The 19314-nt window shown below is 43.1% G+C and overlaps 1 protein-coding gene across 1 annotated transcript in view; it reads left to right on the forward strand.

Annotated features, from left to right (window-relative positions):
• ARSB (arylsulfatase B) overlaps nt 1-19314 on the forward strand; it is a 151990-nt gene that overhangs the window by 7176 nt on the left and 125500 nt on the right. The window contains exons 3-4 of the mRNA XM_056552471.1: nt 6664-6854; nt 8821-9028. Of these exons, the coding sequence (XP_056408446.1) occupies nt 6664-6854; nt 8821-9028 (399 nt within the window). The remainder of the gene's footprint in view (nt 1-6663; nt 6855-8820; nt 9029-19314) is intronic.

A 19314-nucleotide genomic window follows, 5' to 3' on the forward strand; every position in this document is an offset into this window, starting at 1 on the left:
TCTTAAACCGCCCAGTACTTATCAGCTGCTGTATGCTCCACAGGAAGTTCTTTTCTTTTTGAATTTCCTTTCTGTCAGACCACAGTGCTCTCTCTGCTGACACCTCTGTCCATTTTAGGAACTGTCCGGAGAAGGATAGGTTTGCTAAGGGGATTTGCTCCTAATCTGGACAGTTCCTAAAATGGACAGAGGTGTCAGCAGAGAGCACTGTGGTCAGACAGAAAGGAAATTTAAAAAGAAGAAAAGAACTTCCTGTGGAACATACAGCAGCTAAGTACTGGAAGGGTTAAGATGTTTAAATAGAAGTCATTTACAAATCTGTTTAACTTTATGGCACCAGTTTATTTAAGAAGAAAAAAATGTTTTCGAGTAGCGCTTTAAAGGGGTATTCCAGTTCTTTTTTTTTTAATTTTTTTATTTTCTTCAGTCTTTGAGCCCATGATTCCAAGTTATAATACTGTCTAATACGCACATATGGGGAGATTTATCAAAACCTGTCCGGAGGAAAAGTTACCCAGTTGCCCATAGCAACCAATCAGATTACTACTTTCATTTATAACAAGGCCTCTGCAAAATGAAAGAAGCCATCTGATTGGTTGCTATGGGCAACTTAGCAACTTTTTCTCTGGACAGGTTTTGATAAATCTCCCCCATATTACCTATGTGTGCTGCTTTGTCCCGTTTTCACGCACAGGACCCACACCTGCCATAGTGCAAGTCTTTTTATTTTACTATTGTGTTTTCAGAATTCCATATGACCGGAGACAATATTATGTCATGTGTCACAGGGGGATCTCCAGGGGGCTTGGCTATGCTGCAGTGTTGGGATAGTAGGTATTTACTACACCCACTACAGCATAGCCACTACCCCTGGAGACCATGTGACTTCTAACATATTGTCTCTTGCAGCATGGAATGCTGGGAACACATTAGTAAAATAAAAAGACTTGCACTACAGCGTTTTCAGGTGTGGGTCCTGTGCATGAAAACTTGACAAAGCGGTGCACGGAGGTAACAGAAGCATTTTATACAGTACAGTGGTCCCTCAAGTTACAATATTAATTGGTTCCAGGACGACCATTGTATGTTGAAACCATTGTATGTTGAGACTATAACTCTATGGAAACCTGGTAATTGGTTCTGAAGCCCCAAAATGTCATCCAAAAATAGGAAAAAGTGAGGAGTAAAGAAAAATAAGTAGATAACTAATATAGATAAAGCAAATCCTTACATATAAAAGTAAGAATGATCTGCTGGGAGCTGTAAATCACTGTCTATTTCAGTGTTTCCCAACCAGGGTGCCTCCAGCTGTTGCAAAACTACAACTTCCAGCATGCCCGGACAGCCGTTGGCTGTCCGGGCATGCTGGGAGTTGTAATTTTGCAACAACAGGAGGCACCCTGGTTAGGGAACAATGGTTTATGTAGAGGATAGGAGCTTCTTCAGGGTCCTATACAGTACACACTGTCCCAAATGGAGCCGCCCTTACTTGGTGTTCAAAGGAGCAGCTAACCCTGGCACAGGTAAGGAGTAGTACAGAACTTGTAGTTCCTCCCTGTACTGTAGGGGGCGCTACCAGACAGCCAGTCAGTGCATGCACTTCAGTAATACAGGTGATTTACCAGTAAAATGCCCATTCTGATTGGTCAGTTCCTCCAGTTGTGACACGTTTCACAGATCTGGACTGTCTGTAGCATTGTATGTTGAGTCTGGTTTCAAGTTATGATGGTCCAGAAAAAAACATTGTATGTTGAAATTATTGTATGTTGAGGCCATTGTAAGTTGAGGGATCACTGTATTATAACTTGGCATCATGGGCTCAAAGGCTGAAGAAATACAATCTTGGAATATCCCTTTAGGGTAGGGCCACACGTAAAGATCCACAATGTGTTTTATGCTGCGGATCTGTTGATCCCCCGACCCTATAGTGTGCCTCCAGCTGCACCCCCTCCTCCCCCCGTGTCCTGATCACAGCAGTAATCCGCCGCAACGAGCAGCTATACAGGGAACTATGAGTCGCCACGCGCAGTGTACTCACAGACATCACGGATTAGCCGCAATCTCTGTGTGTGCACTGTACATGCATGCAGGAACTCGCACGTCACTGTGTGGCTGCTCGTACCGGCAGATTGCTGCTGCGATCAGGACTGGGGGGGGGGGCGGGGGGAGAGGGGGGAAAACAGCTGGAGGCACACTATAGGGTTGGCTCATCGGCGGATCTGCAGCGTAAAATAAGCTGTGGATCCTGTACGTGTGACCCTATCCTTAAACTGTTATTCATCAAGAGGCTAAAGGGCCCCTGTAGACTTGGGGGGAAATTTATCAAAACCTGTGCAAAGGAAAAGTTGCCCAGTTGCCCATAGCAACCAATCAGATCCCTTCTTTAATTTTGCAGAGGCCTTGTTGAAAATGAAAGAAGCAAGCTGATTTGTTGCTATGGGCAACTGGACAACTTTTCCTTTGCAGAGGTTTTGATAAATCTCCCCCTTAGTGCCTGAATGGTTAGTCGAACTGGGGTGTAAACATTAGCCCAGATTTATCCGTCTAGACAAGAACTGTCTGGTTTGCCCATTGCATCACTGCCATATAATATATATATAATATATATATATATATATATATATATATATATATATATATATATATATATATATATATTTATTTTATTATTATTATTATTATATTTTTTAAAATCATGTGTTTATGCAAAATGTATGCCCACTTGAAGGGCCCTTCAGTCTGATGCATGCATTAAAGGGGTACTCTGGTGAATTTTTTTTTATTTTTTTTAATCAACTGGTGTCAGAAAGTTCAACAGATTTGTAAATTACTTCTATTAAAAATCTTAATCCTTCCTGTACTTATTAGCTGCTGAATACTACAGAGGAAATTCTTTTCTTTTTGAAACACAGAGCTGTCTGCTGACATCATGAGCACAGTGCTCTCTGCTGACATCTCTGTCCATTTTATGAACTGTCCATAAACAGCATATGTTTGCTATGGGGATTTCCTTTTACCCTGGACAGTTCCTAAAATGGACAGAGATGTCAGCAGAGAGCACTGTGGTCATGATGTCAGCAGACAGCTCTGTGTTTCAAACGGAAAAGAATTTCCACTGTAGTATTCAGCAGCTAATAAGTACAGGAAGGATTAAGAATTTTTAATAGAAGTAATTTACAAATCTGTTTAACTTTCTGGCACCAGTTGATTTAAAAAAAAAAAAAAAAGTTTTTCACCGCAGTACCCCTTTAATAAAATTACGGATTATAAACATTTACTAAGTATGCATCAAGTTTTTCTTAAAATATGGATGAAAAATAACCAAAATATTGAATTCCGGGTTTTTGTCCGAACTAATTTATACATGGAGCATACAATAATTAAAGATAGTTCATAGGACATAACTTATATAAAATTTAAATGGCTGACTGGCAACTTATTTTCTGTAATGTCACTTTAAGTGTATTAATACCTTATGAAATTTTTTTTTTTTTTTTTACTACTGTAGAGCAGTGTTTTTCAGATATTTGTGTCTTCAGCTGTTGCAAAACTAGAACTTCCAGCATGCCCGGACAGCCAAAGGCTGTCCGGGCATGCTGGAAGTTGTAGTTTTGTAACAGCTGGAGGCACACTGTTTGGAAAACAGTGCTGTAGAACATTTAAAATGAATATACTTTGCAAATAGTTTTGATTAAAAATCTCTTGCCATTTTGTGTCTACAGCACATAGGCAGAACTGTGTACCTCCATGGTTGCAGACTGAAGCAAACACTTTTTGGGGTCTTATCCTGATCTCGCAATGGTCCTGTGATCTAGGAACAGTCGAACTACTGTAGTTGCTCAGGAATTAAAAAATCTTAAGTGTACGTTCACATGTACAGGATCTTTTGCCTGTTCTGCTGCATGTTTTCTGCAGCCAATTTTGTTATCCATTAAAGTCAATGGGCAGCAAAATCGGCTGCAAAAAATATGCAGCTGATCCTGTACGTGTGAAAGTATCCTAAAGGGGGTTTAAATGGTGTGGTGGGTATGGGGGCCTGATAGGGCTGGGCGGTATACCGGTTCATACCGAAAACCGAAATTTTTGGGCTGGACGATATGAATTTTTCCCATACCGCAATACCGATTTGGCCTCTCCCCCTTGGGAATGAATTATCAGCCCAACGCAGCGCTGTCCCCACATCGGGGAACTAATCATATGTGACCCGCCAGCGCTGTTCTGCTTCCCCTCACCAAATCATGTTACCCTCCAGCTCTGTTCTGCTCCCCCCAATTAATTATCAGCCCAGCCGGGCACTACTCACATGTGTCACCCGCAAGCACTGCCCCCCTCCTCTTTGTTGGGGGCCCCAGGCGCTGGAACTCTATACTGTACGCCAGTGGTCTCCAAACCTAAAGATCTCTAGATGTTGCAAAACTACAAATTCCAGCATGCCCGGACAGCCAACGGCTGTCCGGGCATGCTGGGAGTTGTAGTTTTGCAACAGCTGGAGGTCCGCAGGTTTGAGACCACTGCTGTACGCTGAATCCCTATATCCGGGCTGCAAAAGATAAACAAAATAAACTAACTCGCCTACGTCGGCCTCCTGCTGGGGACGGGAACGTCGGACAGCCGTCAGCCTATCACCGGCCACAGCGATGTCCCACCCCGGCCAGTGATAGGCTGAGCCTACTGTCATGTAAGAAGCTCTGGCCGGCTTCTTACATGACAGTGTATTTAACCTATTACTGGCCGGGGCGGGACATGGCTCCGGAGGGTGATAGGCTGACGGCTGGCCGACGTTCCCGTTCCCAGCGTAAGGCCGAGGTAGGTAACTTAAAGTTTATTTTCTTTTATCTTTTGCAGCTCGGGCATAGGGATACAGCGTACAGCAGTGGTCTCCAACCTGCGGACCTCAAGCCGTTGGCTGTCCGGGCATGCTCGGAGTTGTAGTTTTGCAAAATCTGGAGGTCCTCAGGTTGGAGACCACTGGTGTACAGTGAGTTCCAGCGCCGGTGGCCCGCAACAAAGAGGAGGAGGGCAGTGCTTGCGGGTGATAATTAATTGGGGGGGGCTGGGCTGATAATTAATTGGGGGGAGCAGAACAGCGCTGGCGGGTAACATGATTTGGTGGGTGGGGGATTAAAGAAATACTGTTATATACCGTGGAACCGCCATAAGTTACAAAAATACCGTGATACACATATTTGTTCATACCGCCCAGCTCTAGTGCCTGACCACTGGGTCCCCAACCAATCCTAAAAACAGTTTGTCATCTGGCAAATGGAAGGTGGCAAGGGTGTCCATGTCCCCATTGATATTTTCTTTAATGATAAAGCCCAAGGCTGCAGCTAACACAACACTCTCTAGTTTCTGGGAAATCCACTCTTAGTTATGAACATAATCTACCTATATATGGACAACATTATATTGATGTTGAAGGAACCTGAAATGTGTCTCAGGGCTGCCCAAGAAGTTTTAGATAGAGTTAGTCTTCTTTCGTACTTTAAGGTTAACTCCACCAAGTCTCCACCCCCTGTCAAGACTCATATTAAAAGGGATTTTCTCTACAAGTGAAATTCTCGCTCTGTTAAAGGAGTACCTCGGTGGAATTGTTTTTTCTTTTTATTTTATTTTATTTATTTATTTTTTTTTAAATCAACTGGTGTCAGAAAGTTAAACACATTTGTAAATTACTTCTATTAAAAAGTCTTAATCCTTCCAGTACTTATCAGCTGCTGTATACTTCTTTACGGTCTGACCATAGTGCTCTCTGCTGGCTGACACCTCTGTCCGTGTCAGGAACTGTCCAGAGCAGGAGAGGTTTGCTATGGGGATTTACTCCTGCTCTGGACAGTTCCTGACATGGACAGAGGTGTCAGCAGCGAGCACTGTGATCACACTGAAAAAAAACTACTCAACTTCCTCTTGAGCAAACAGCAGCTGATAAGTACTGGAAGGATTAAGATTTTTAAATAGAAGTAATTTACAAATCTGTTTAACTTTCTGGTAACAGTTGATTAAAAAAAAAAAACATTTTTTCCACAGGAGTACCCCTTTAAGGCTCCACCTTACAGGCAAACCTCATGTCCCCTGCAGAAGGCAATGGATAGACTTTCTGTGTGTTATCTGGTTTGGCAGGATTGACTTGAGTAAAATGCTTATACTTCCCCTGGTTTTATGCGTACTAAGAACTCTTGCTGTTCTTATACATATATATATATATATATATATATATATATATATATATATATATATATATATATATATATATATATGTGTGTGTGTGTGTATATGTATATATGTATATATATATATATATATATATATATATATATATATATAATTTTTTTTTTTTTTTTTTTAAAGAATAAGTTCATATGGAGGAACTTTAGGCCTAGAATTGTGTCATAGCACATGCATAAATCCCTGTGACACATTGGTTTTGGGGTCTTGGTCTCTTTTCATGTACCATAGAGCCATTCTTGTTGACCAGATTACATTCTGGAGGTTTCGGACAATATATGGCCTAATCTGTAGGGTTACATCATGGGCACTGTGGCATGGAAGGCTATCCTGCTATATTATCCCTACATTCTCTGTGGCACTAGCGAGCTGACCGTCATAAAATCCTGGATGGTTGTAGAGCATTATTCAATCTGTTTCTGACTTGCTATATTTCAGGATATCTTATGGGCGGCGAGGATTATTTTACCCATGATAGATGTTATGAAATCAAAGGTGTGAATAAAACGGTGTGTGCCCTTGATTTCCGAGATGGTGAAGAAGCAGCCAAAGGATATGATCAGAAATACTCCACTCATGTATTCACAGAGAGAGCCGTGGATCTCATCGCTAACCACAAGCCTGAGACGGTACGTCTGTGAGCCTACACATGGTGTATGAGGTATCTACAGCAATTATGGTGCCTGCTGCTTATTTATGGGACCTGCTGTTGTCTCTGAAATGATATCACACATAGGATACAGATACGACTGATGGCTTTAGTGATCAACACTGCAACGTATCACAGGGAAAAAAGTGCTCTCCGGCAGAGCCACGGTGTCTGGATGTACATAGGAGGCCCAGGTTCTGTTCATCATGTAGTGGCCGTGCTAGGTTACTATAGCTTCACTCCAATTTAACAGGACCTGAAATGCAGTAACCCAGCATGGCCACCACGTCTACAGAGCCGCCTGCTCCTGCCTACATTCACTGTGTAGAGCCGATAATTGAAGCTTAAGATAGGCCATGAATACTCCTAGGAGTACGTTCACACAGGTGGGATATTTTTCGTAGAAGAGAATTTGCGGCAGACTGCATTGAAGCCTATGTAATCTGCTGAGATTCCACTGCGGAAAATCTGCCTTGGTGTAGATCCCGTCCATGTGAACGTACCTTAAAGGAGTACTCTGCCCCTAGACATCTTATCCCCTATCCAAAGAATACGGGATAAGATGTCTGATTGCGAGGGTCCCGCCGCTGGAGACCCCTGCGATCTCAGCTGCAGCTTGCTCCGTGCCGGATGACTGCTGATGGGGGCGGAGGCTCGTGACGTCATGGTCACACCCCGGCTCGTGACGTCACTGCCATGCCCCCTCAATGCAAGTCTATGGGAGGGGGCTTGACGCCCCCTCCCATAGACTTGCATAGAGGGGGCGTGGCTGTGACATCACGAACCTCCGACACTGCACCCGACGCTCTAACGCCGGGTGAAGTAGGGACCCCCGCAATCAGACATCTTATCCCCTATCCTTTGGATAGGGGATAAGATGTCTAGGGACGGAGTACTCCTTTAAGGCTGGGTTTCTTTTTTGGCAGATTTTGAGACAAACCCAAAAGGGGATCCATGAGGAAGGAGAAGTATAAGTCCTTTCTTTATATATCCTATTCTTTTTGAGTACACTTCTTTTGGATCAAAAACTCCAAAAAAAAAAATAAAGTAAAAAATAAACATCAGAACTGCTGATTTTTTGTCATATCATATCACATCCAAGAAAAAGGGGAATAAAAAGCAATCTAAAACCAATACCAATAAAAACTACAAATCAACAAAGTTATGGCAAATAAAATATAGAAATGCAAAGCAATAAAGAAAAGAAGGAAAACTATATAAATGTAGTTTTTTTTTTCCAATTTCAAGGTTTCACATTGCATTTTTTTGGGTAAAATGAAGGGGTTGTTAAAGGGGTACTCCGTTGGAAAACATTTTTTTTTTTCAAATCAACTGGTGCCAGAAAGTTAAACAGATTTGTAAATTACTTCTATTAAAAAATCTTAATCCTTCCAGTACTTATCAGCTGCTGTATATTACAGAGGAAGTTGTGAAGTTCTTTCCAGTCTGACTACAGTGCTCTCTGCTGACACTCCTGTCCATGGCAGGAACTGTCCAGAGCAGGAGGAAATCCCCAAAGCAAACCTAACCTGCTATATGACACAAATGGAGGGAACGTGGCGTGAATTCATGTCACGTGAGCAGCGCCTGGCACAGAATGCTGGGAGCTGCCCCGAGATCACGGGGGTTCCCCGCGATCAGACATCTTATCCCCTATCCTTTTGGATATGGGATAAGATGTCTAAGGCCAGAATACCCCTTTAATATAATATAAACATGTCCATTTTACCTCATGAGGAATGGCGTAAAGATAAAATGTTATGATTAAAATAAGAGTTATGGCTCTTAGATGGCAAGGCGTTAAAAATGGAAAGCAAACATGAAAGTTTGCTTGGTCATTAAGAGGTTAAAAAGATAAATAAAGTTCAAGGGTAGAAATTCACTGTAAATAGGTCTGAGTGATGATCTTTCTTTCAATTCTGATCTCTGTCTGTCTTGTCTTGCAGCCGCTGTTCCTTTACCTGCCCTATCAGGCGGTCCACTCGCCTCTTCAGGTTCCAGAAAAATATTTAGAACCTTACAGCTTCATCCAGGATCAGAACAGGCGTCATTATGCCGGGATGATGTCCGCCCTGGATGAGGCGGTAGGAAATGTCACCGCAGCTTTGAAGCAATATGGACTCTGGGACAACACGGTTTTTATATTCTCTACAGGTAACTATGAAGAGTCGTATTCACTAATGTAATGATACCAGGATTAGCTTTTTCTTCTCATTAAGGCTCCTTTTATATGGCTGACCACTGACTGATATAAGCGCCAATGTAGTAGATCGGCGCTTGTTCTATGTAGATCGCCGCTTGTTCTATGTAGATCGCCGCTTGTTCTATGTAGATCGCCGCTTGTTCTATGTAGATCGCCGCTTGTTCTATGTAGATCGCCGCTTGTTCTATGTAGATCGCCGCTTGTTCTATGTAGATCGCCGCTTGTTCTATGTAGATCGCCGCTTGTTCTATGTAGATCGCCGCTTGTTCTATGTAGATCGCCGCTTGTTCTATGTAGATCGCCGCTTGTTCTATTCTATCATTGTTGCCGCACATCTCCTGTTTGTCGGCTCACTGTTCAAACCAACCCCTTTATAAAACATAAGCTGGACAGGATTTTATGACACCGCCACCCCCCCTTAGTCATCACAGGTGGTCATACAGATGAATTCATGGATGCACCAGGTCTACCAAATGCCTGAGCTTCACCCCTTTCTGAGCAAGGCCATGTGCACATAGCAGAATTTCTGGAGTGGAATCCGGCAGAAAATTCTGCTCAGAAATTCCGTTTGCAGCAGATTTCCATTGTTTCCAAAGAGATTCGGCTGCACCGTGTACACGCCAGAATTTCCTCCTTGGAATATCGGATTTTAGCGGAATCAGCTCAGAAATGCTGTCTGTGAAGACTGGGTATATCCTAACAGTCCTAGCGTCGACATGTTCTGCTGGCGCATGGAAAGAATGTCTGCATGGAAATTTTCTGGGCGGACATTCTGCTGTGTGGACCTACCCTAAGAGAGGCTGGGAATATGGACAGGTTTTGTCTTTGTGAGACAGCCCCTTTTAAATGAAAACTGTCACCAAATCACTCCCCCCCCCCCCCTGCACTAACGAGAGGTACTGCCTGGTAGTGCGGGGGACGCTGATCAATATGAAGCCTATCATGCCCTGATCCGCACCGCCGTTCGCCCGTTATCTTCATTATTCCAGAAATGCAAATAATCTTCTAACTAGCCCGGGCGGGGTTACTGCCTTCATCTGTCACTGTGACGTCTCCATCACTCGGCCCAGCACCGCCCGGCTAATGCACATTCATGCCCTCCCTCTCCTCCCCGCTCTGTATGTGACTCCTCTGCACATGTGTTGGCTTCCTGTCTACACCCTGAAGTGGCCTCAGTGAAGTGGAGTCACATACAGAGCGGGGAGGAGAGGGAGGGCATGAACTTGCATTACCCGGGCGGTGCTGGGCCGAGTGGCGGAGACATCACGGTGACAGATGAAGGCAGTAACCCCGCCCGTGCTAGTTAGGAGAAGATTTGCATATCTGGAATAATGAAGATAACGGGCGAACAGCGGGGCGGATCCAGGCATTTTAGGCATCATATTGATCAGCGTCCTCCGCACTACCATCCTTTTCCTCTGGTTAGTGCGGGGGGGGGAGGGGGGAGAGGGGATTTGGTGACAGTTTTCCTTTTAAGGACCTGTCCTCTTTATGGAATTTTTTTTTTATTTTAGTAAATAATTGGGTACTCCTTGAAATAACCGATTTTCTTAGGTCTCTGATCTGTGCCATGTCTCCATTTGTCTTGGAAATGCATGAATAAATTGACAATTGGGAGATATCACTTTTCCTGTTAGTAGGGTGTGTTCCTACATAGACTGACCCTGTTTAAAAAGTGCCGACACTTTGGCTGGTTTATCGCAGAGGTAATACAGATGCAAGGTGGTCTGCTGCTATATGTGCACTACTTTCTCCTGCCCGCTCAGGGATAGCCCCACCCCTTCTACTAATAACTCAGCGGCCATGATGGAAATACTGAGGAAAAGAGATGAATATTTATGTAGGGCTGGAGTTATTGGCAGAAGGGGACAGGGTTATCGCCGTAGTGCAGTGTTTCCCAACCAGGGTGCCTCCAGATGTTGCAAAACTACAACTCCCAGCATGCCTGGACAGCCTTTGGCTGTCCAGGCATGCTGGGAGTTGTAGTTTTGCAACACCTGGAGGCACCCTGGTTGGGAAACACTGCCGTAGTGGGTGGTAGAAAGCATTACCCATACAGCAGCAGCCACCTCCAGTGCACAGAAATTCCGATTCCAGACAAAGCCAGTTTCATTTTTGCGTTTTTTTCCTCCTCTCCTCTAAAATCCGTAAAGTCTTTATTTTTTATTTACATTTTTTATCCACAGACCCATATGAGGCCTTGTTTTTTTTTTTTTTTTTGCGCGACCAATTATACTTTGTAATGACACCTTTCATTTTACCCTAAAATCTATGGCACAACCAAAAAAAAATATCATTTTGTGGGGAAATGAAAAAGAAAAATTATTATGGAGGGTTTCATTTTTACGCAGTGCACTTTACGGTAAACATGACATTTTCTCTTTATTCTGTGGGTCAATACAAGTAAAATGATACCCATGTTTACATGCTTTTCTATTATTGTACTACTTTATAAAAAAAAAAACTAAAAACTTTTTAAACAAAATCAATTGTTTTAAATCCCCCTATTCTGTCCCCTCTGTCTAATTTTTCCATATATATGGAGCTGTATGAGGGCTCATTTTTTTTTCTGCTGTGATCTGTAGCTTTTATTAGTACAACGTTTGTTTTATATGTAACTTTTTGAACACATTGTGAAGTGGCCAAAAAGCAGCAATTTCTTCTTCTTCTTCTTTTTTTTTTTTTACGTTTACGCCATTCACTGTACTAGATCATTTACATTTGTTTTCATTGTTCAGACAATTGCACACACGCAGATGCCAAAAATATGTTTATTAATTATTTATTTACGCTTTTTATTATTTTTTATAGTAAAATGAGGAAATGAAGGCTTTTCCAATTTTTTTTTTTTTTTTTTACTTTTTCTTTCCATACTTTTATTTTTATTATTTTCATCGTCAGCCAGTCACAATCCCTGGGCAGAGGTGGGCTCGATCTGAGGGTACTGCAGCAGCTCTCCTGCAAGCAAGAAAAATGGAAAGCCAGCAATGTTCTCATGGTGTGAATGGCACGTAGTGTCCTGTGATGATTAGCAGGTGCCGTGGGTCTTTGTGTATCGCTGTATCCTTGTGGGATTTTGGTGGATGACACTTAGGATAAATAGTAGTTTAAAGGGGTTATCCAGGAAAAACTTTTTTATATATATTAACTGGCTCCAGAAAGTTAAACAGATTTGTAAATTACTTCTATTAAAAAATCTTAATCCTTTCAGTACTTATGAGCTTCTGAAGTTAAGGTTGATCTTTTCTGTCTAAGTGCTCTCTGATGACACGTGTCTCGGGAACTGCCCAGTTTAGAAGAGGTTTGCTATGGGGATTTGCTTCTAAACTGGGCGTTTCCCAAGACAGGTGTCATCAGAGAGGACTTAGACAGAAAAGAACAACCTTAACTTCAGAAGCTCATAAGTACTGAAAGGATTAAGATTTTTTTAATAGAAGTAATTTACAAATCTGTTCAACTTTCTGGAGCCAGTTGATATATATAAAAACGTTTTTTTCCTGGAATACCCCTTTAAGGCCACAAAGACCCACGGCACCTGCTAATCATCACAGGACACTACGTGCCATCCACACCATGAGAACATTGCTGGCTTTCCATTTTCCTTGCTTGCAGGAGAACTGCTGCAGTACCCTCAGATCGAGCCCACCGCTGCCACTGTACTAACTGAGACGGCCAAGTCTCTAACAGCGCACCCACTGCCCAGGGATTGTGACCGGCTGACGATCAGGACAACACAATAGAGGTACCAACTAAAAATGATTTATCACCACTATACACCATCTCCGCTGCATACCTGTGAGACAGCCATGTCTCTAGCAGCTGTTACTGCTTGGGAAACCGGGACCCGTCCGGCGACCAACCCAGCATACAACAAAGGTACCAACTTTTCCCATATTGCATTTCAAATACTGTAACCAGTAGCAACCAAAAATAATTACCGCCGCTGCACATTTTTGAGACCTCCCAAGTCTCTAGTAGCGCGGTGCAGAGAACTAGAATCACAACCTCATATAAAGTTACAAATTGTTTCATCTGTTGCCCAGTTACTATTGTATCAATCACTGTATCCGTTAGAGACAATATCTACAGACACATAAGTGAAGTTAAATCATCTGGATTTATTGCCGCAACTGAGATATTTATTCACATTATCTACCTGCAATATTTCTACAGACTGTGTGGACACTTAGTGAATAATTTTAACATTTCTTTCATTTTATGTACCGTATTTATCGGGGGATACCACGCACCGGCCTATAACACCCTCATTTTACCAAGGATATTTGGGTAAAAAAAGTTTTTTACCCAAATATCCTTGGTAAAATGAGGGTGCGTGTGTGTGCATGTGTATACCCCGATACACTGTTTCTGACCCCGCAGAAGCCCCCAGGAAAGGCAGGGGGAGAGAAGCGGCACCGGCAATGGGGCAGCGGCGCCGATAGCCAGGGGGAGAGAAGGGGCAGCGGCACACGCCCCCTCCCTTATCTCCCCGAACTGAGGACGTAGATCTCCACAGTATGTCTCCCTTTAGCCTGAACAGTATGTCCCCCTTTAGCCCGTACAGTATGTCCCCCTTTACACATAGAGCTCATTGGGAGCACTGCTCTACACCCTCAGCTCGGGGAGATGAGGGAGGGGACCTGCCGTGGAGATTTACGTCCTCAGGGAGGGGAGATGAGGGAGGGGACCTGCCGTGGAGATCTATGTCCTCAGGGAGGGGGCGTGCCGTAGAGATCTGCGTCCAGCCGAACTCAGAGAGATGTGGGAGGGGGTGTGAACCTCCTCCCTCCCCTTGCTCTGCCCTCCCCCAGTTCTAGCTTCGGAAATGTTCGGAGAGCTGGGGGAGGAGCGGACGCATGGATCTACGGTGGTGCAAAAAACCACCTCACACCGGCGCCGCTTCCCCCGTTGCCTCCTCCATCCCCGGTTGTATAATTACCTGTTGCCGGGGTCGGGTCCGCGCTGCTTCTGGCCTCCAGTGTGGCGTCCCCTGCGCCGTTGCTATGTGCTGCGCGGCGTAATGACAAGTGACGTCACTCGTCATTGCGTCTCGCAGCGCATAGCAACGACGCAGGGGACGCCACACTGGAGGCCAGAAGCAGCGCGGACCCGACCTCGGCAACAGGTAATTATACAACCGGGGATGGGGAAGGCAACGGGGCAGCGATGCCGGCAATGGGTGCCGCTGCCCCTTCTCCCTCCCTGTCTATCGGCTCCGCTGCCCCATTGCCGGGGCCGCTTCTCTCCCCCTGGCTATCGGCGCCGGCAATGGGGCAGCGGCACCGATAGCCAGGGGGAGAGAAGCGGCGCCGATAGCAAGGGGGAGAGAAGCTGCGGCAGCAGGGCTCTAGACCCCAGGACAGACAGGGGCAGAGAAGCCGGCAGGTCTCTGCACCTGCAAAAGCTGCTGCAGTACATTGATTTAAAGTGCCCGCTTTAAATCATTGAATTGCAGCGGCTTATCGGCGTATAACACGCAGATAGACTTTAGGCTAAAAAATTTTGCCTAAAAATGCGTGTTATACGCTGATAAATACGGTATTTTATTAGTTTTAAATAATATTTTCCATATTTTATGCATTGAATATTTTATGTATAGACTATTTAATATATCAGTGTATTTCTGCTGACCCACAAGGGCCCTGTGGGTCAAAAGACACAAATATTACGAATATCTTATTATCAATAAATTAATCTGTATCTAATATTCATGACTCTGAGCCCCAATTTTTCTATAGATTTGTAAATTACTTCTATTTAAAAATCTTAATCCCTCCAGTACTTGCTCCAGAAGAAGTTGTGTAGTTCTTTCCATTCTGACCACAGTGCTCTCTGCTGACACCTCTGTCCATGTCAGGAACTGTCCAGAGCAGTATAGGTTTGCTATGGGATTTGCTCCTACTCTGGACAGTTCCTGACACAGACAGAGGTGGCAGCAGAGAACACTGTGGTCAGGCTGGAAAGAACTACACAACTTCCTCTGTAGTATACAGCAGCTGATAAAGAAGGATTAAGGATTAAGATTTTTAAATAGAAGTAATTTACAGATCTGTATAAGTTTCTGGCACCAGTTGATATGAAAACAGTTTCTTCTGGAGTACCCCGTTAGTATCATACTGAATGTGTGAATAGACCCTTAATGATATATATTTTTTGTTACTGTAAACTAGCCCTAATCGTTCCACATAATAAAAAGTTCAGCTCTTTGTATTTTTCTTCAAGCTTACATTGTACAGCATGTCATATGTGTTAATAGCCACTAGAGGTCACCAGTTCACCATTTTGTTAAACTTCTTGTAAAATCAATTTTCTTTACTGTTTGAAGACAGTAAATATCCTGATAGAAATGCACTTTTCCTGAATTAGAGACGATTGCCTTGTAATAATTAAACTAATTGTGGGTTTACCAATAACAGAACCTTAGTAGTAGCCTATTTGTTCTAATTAGTATTTGCATTCTTGCCAATATCCCCTGATAGTCTCGCAGTCACCTGCCATGTATTTATTCCATAGTGCAATATATTATCATTATTTTTTTTTTCTTTGCAAATCGGAACATTGGGGGAGACTCTCAAAAACTACTGTAATTTCTGTTCCAGCTATATTATTCACACCTTTTTTTTTTTCTCTCCTCACATTTTCAAAGGTCTTTTGTGCTTCTATGGAAATATGTGAAAAATCATTTTTGCGCCCAAAATAAAAAAATTTTTGCAGACATATTGTACTTCCCCCCCCCCCCCCCCTCTCTCTCTATCTCTCTATCTCTCTCTTATCTCTATGGCTGGGGGGAGCTAAAACCTTGCGCTCCCGTATCCCTGCCATATGGGGCACAAAATTCTGGGTTATGGAAACTGAGGACAGGCAGGATTTATAGGCTACACATTTTAAAGGGGTACTCCCTTGGAAAACTTTTCTTTTTTTTTTTTTAAATCAACTGGTGCCAGAAAGTTAAACAGATTTGTAAACCACTTCTATTAAAAAAATCTTAATCCTTCCAGTACTTATTAGCTGCTGAATACTACAGAGGAAATGGTTTTCTTTTTGGAACACAGAGCTCTCTGCTGACATCATGACCACAGTGCTCTCTCTCTCAGTAGGAGAAAATCCCCATAGAAAACATATGCTGCTCCGGACAGTTCCTAAAATGGACAGAGATGTCAGCAGAGAGCACTGTGGTCATGATGTCAGCAGAGAGCTCTGTATTCCAAAAAGAAAACCATTTCCTCTGTAGTATACAGACCCTAAAAAGTACTGGAAGGATTAAGATTAATTTTTAATAGAAGTAATTTACAAATCTGTTTAACTTTCTGGCACCAGTTGATTTAAAAAAAATAAAAAAAAGTTTTCCACAGGAGTACCCCTTTAAGGCTTATTTATCCTGCTGTGATATCTGGCTTTGTTCCAGTTAGTCACCAGTAGCCTAAACATGATCACCCAGTGAAGTATTCAAGATGTGCCTGTCTCCGGGACGTGATCCCTGACCCTGTGCTCCCAAGTCGCCCGTCTCCCCCAGCACACAGCGGGTCATTCACAGGCACAGCGCAGCCAGATGGCAGGAATATAATGGTGTGCTCCCATTTTGGCATTTATTATTGTGCAGCTGGATGTGTGGGTGTTGGGGCTACTTCAGGAGCATTATATGCATGTAGACAGCAGTGCATCCGCTGTGTAGTTCTAACTTCTCTTAAATAACATAATGCCGTATTGTCAGCGAATCGGCCTTTACTATCCCCCTACCCTAATGCATTTGGTGCGGAGTCAGGATACGATCGCCTTGTGCTCCAGGGCTGCTATTATTTCTGACAAAGAGGTAATGATTCCTCGCAGTCATAAACAGTACACCACATTTTTGGACAAGAAAAGGCTTTTCTTGTACTTTTTGGAAAGTTCCGTGGGAGAGCCAGATCACATCCTCTTATTTTTTTGGATGGAGTTAACTGGTTTTTCCCCAGTGTTATTTCAGGCTGAAGGAGTCTGGAGTGAGGATGGAGGGAGCAGAGGATATTTTTATTTGGTCTAATTCAGGGGTCTTGAAAGTGTGGAGCTCCAGCTTTTGCAAAACTACAACTCCCAGCATGCCCGGACAGCCATTGGCTGTCCGGGCAGGCTGGGAGTTGTTGTTTTGCAACAGCTGGAGCTCACCGTTTTAGAAACCACTGGTCTATATGTTTCTCCGCAAAAAAAAACCCAATAATAATTACATATATATACAGGGGTGTGGAAATTTTAAAAAAAAACTACTTGTCCAAGGGACTAAAGCTGAACACAATCTACTTGTCCCTCAAGAAAATCCACTTGTCCTGGTAGATAAAATAATTTCCACCAAAATAGTACGATCCCCCCCCCCCCACTAGACCACCAGGGATGGATATAAGATCCTTTAGACACTGCTGACAGCGATGATCTAATGGTTTAATAGGTGATCGCAGTATGCCGGGGTATTAGCGGAGGGAGAGCTGTAGCTCCTCTTACCCCCCAGACAAGCCCAGAAAAGTCTAGATGTAACTTTTTGATCACCTTATAAAACATTTCTCATATGAAGTGACCAAAAATGAACAATTCTGGACTATTCTTTACATTTACACCGTTCACCGTACGGTTTAATTAACATTATATTTTAATAGTCTGGACATTTCCACATGTAGCGATACCACTTATGTTTATTTTTGTACATTATTTTTATTTAAAGAAAATTGGAAACTTTTATTAGGAAAGGGGCTTATTCACATGTATACGCACTTTTTAAGATATTTTAATCACTATTTTTTAGTCTTCATAGGGACTTATGTGTTACTGGGGGGGGGGGGGGGGGTCTGCTTCTCCTGTTTATGTGCTGCATTTTGTGTCAGAAAATGCTGGAAGTTACATTTAGTTACTAGATAACTACAACTCCCAGCATGCCCTGATACAGCCTATGGTTGTGTGGGTGTTGCAGCATGTTGCACTGTATAGTAGGACAGTTCAGGTTATTGTGTAACATGCTGGGAGTTGTAGTTTTGGTTTGTGTCAGCTGCAGAGCCATAGGATGTGTCAAGGAATACTGGGAATTGCAGTTAGTAACTACAACACCCAGCATGCCCTGATGCAGCCTATGGCTCTGCAGCTGACCCGAACCAAAACTACAACTCCCAGCATGTTACACTTTATAGTTCTACCGTTTAGGTTATGGTGTAACATGCTGGGAGTTGTAGTTTTGGTTCGGGCGTGTTTGTGTGCATCCGTGGGGCTCTTGGTTGGCGGGCGAGTATGAAGGGGGGATTCTGGGGGTGCAATTTAGTGCGGGTGCCACTAAAAATAAATAAAATTAGATGGCACAACTGGCAGCGGCGGCAGCGCCCCCCCCCCCCACCCCCCGAGACACGGGCCCTTGGGCACTGCCCTAATGCACGACGTGACAGTCCGCGCCTATACAAAACATTCATGCATACACATATCATACATGCACCAGCCACTGCCCCCATATCATACACACACACCCCCACCACTGCCCCCCCCACATCATACATTACATACACACATACACTCACACCATACATATACACCATACATATGCACACATCATACATACACCCGCCACTCCCCCCCCACACATCATACATTACATACACATCACACATAGAGAGACATCATACACACATCATACATTACATACACATCACACACAGTCAGACATCATACATTACATACACACATCACACTTAGACATCTTACACACATTATACATTACATACACATCACACACACATTATACATTACATACACATCACACATAGACAGACATCATACACACATTATACATTACATACACATCACACATAGACATCATACACACATTATACATTACATACACATCACACACAGACATCATACACACATTATACATTACATACACATCACACATAGACATCATACACACATTATACATTACATACACATCACACACAGTCAGACATCATACATTACATACACATCACACACAGTCAGACATCATACATTACATACACATCACACACAGTCAGACATCATACATTACATACACACATCACACACAGTCAGACATCATACATTACATACACATCACACACAGTCAGACATCATACATTACATACACATCACACACAGTCAGAACTCATACATTACATACACACATCACACTTAGACATCATACACACATTATACATTACATACACATCACACATAGACAGACATCATACACACATTATATATTACATACACA

The sequence above is a fragment of the Hyla sarda genome, chromosome 1 (assembly GCF_029499605.1).
Source record: "Hyla sarda isolate aHylSar1 chromosome 1, aHylSar1.hap1, whole genome shotgun sequence".
In the NCBI taxonomy this organism is placed as follows: domain Eukaryota; kingdom Metazoa; phylum Chordata; class Amphibia; order Anura; family Hylidae; genus Hyla; species Hyla sarda.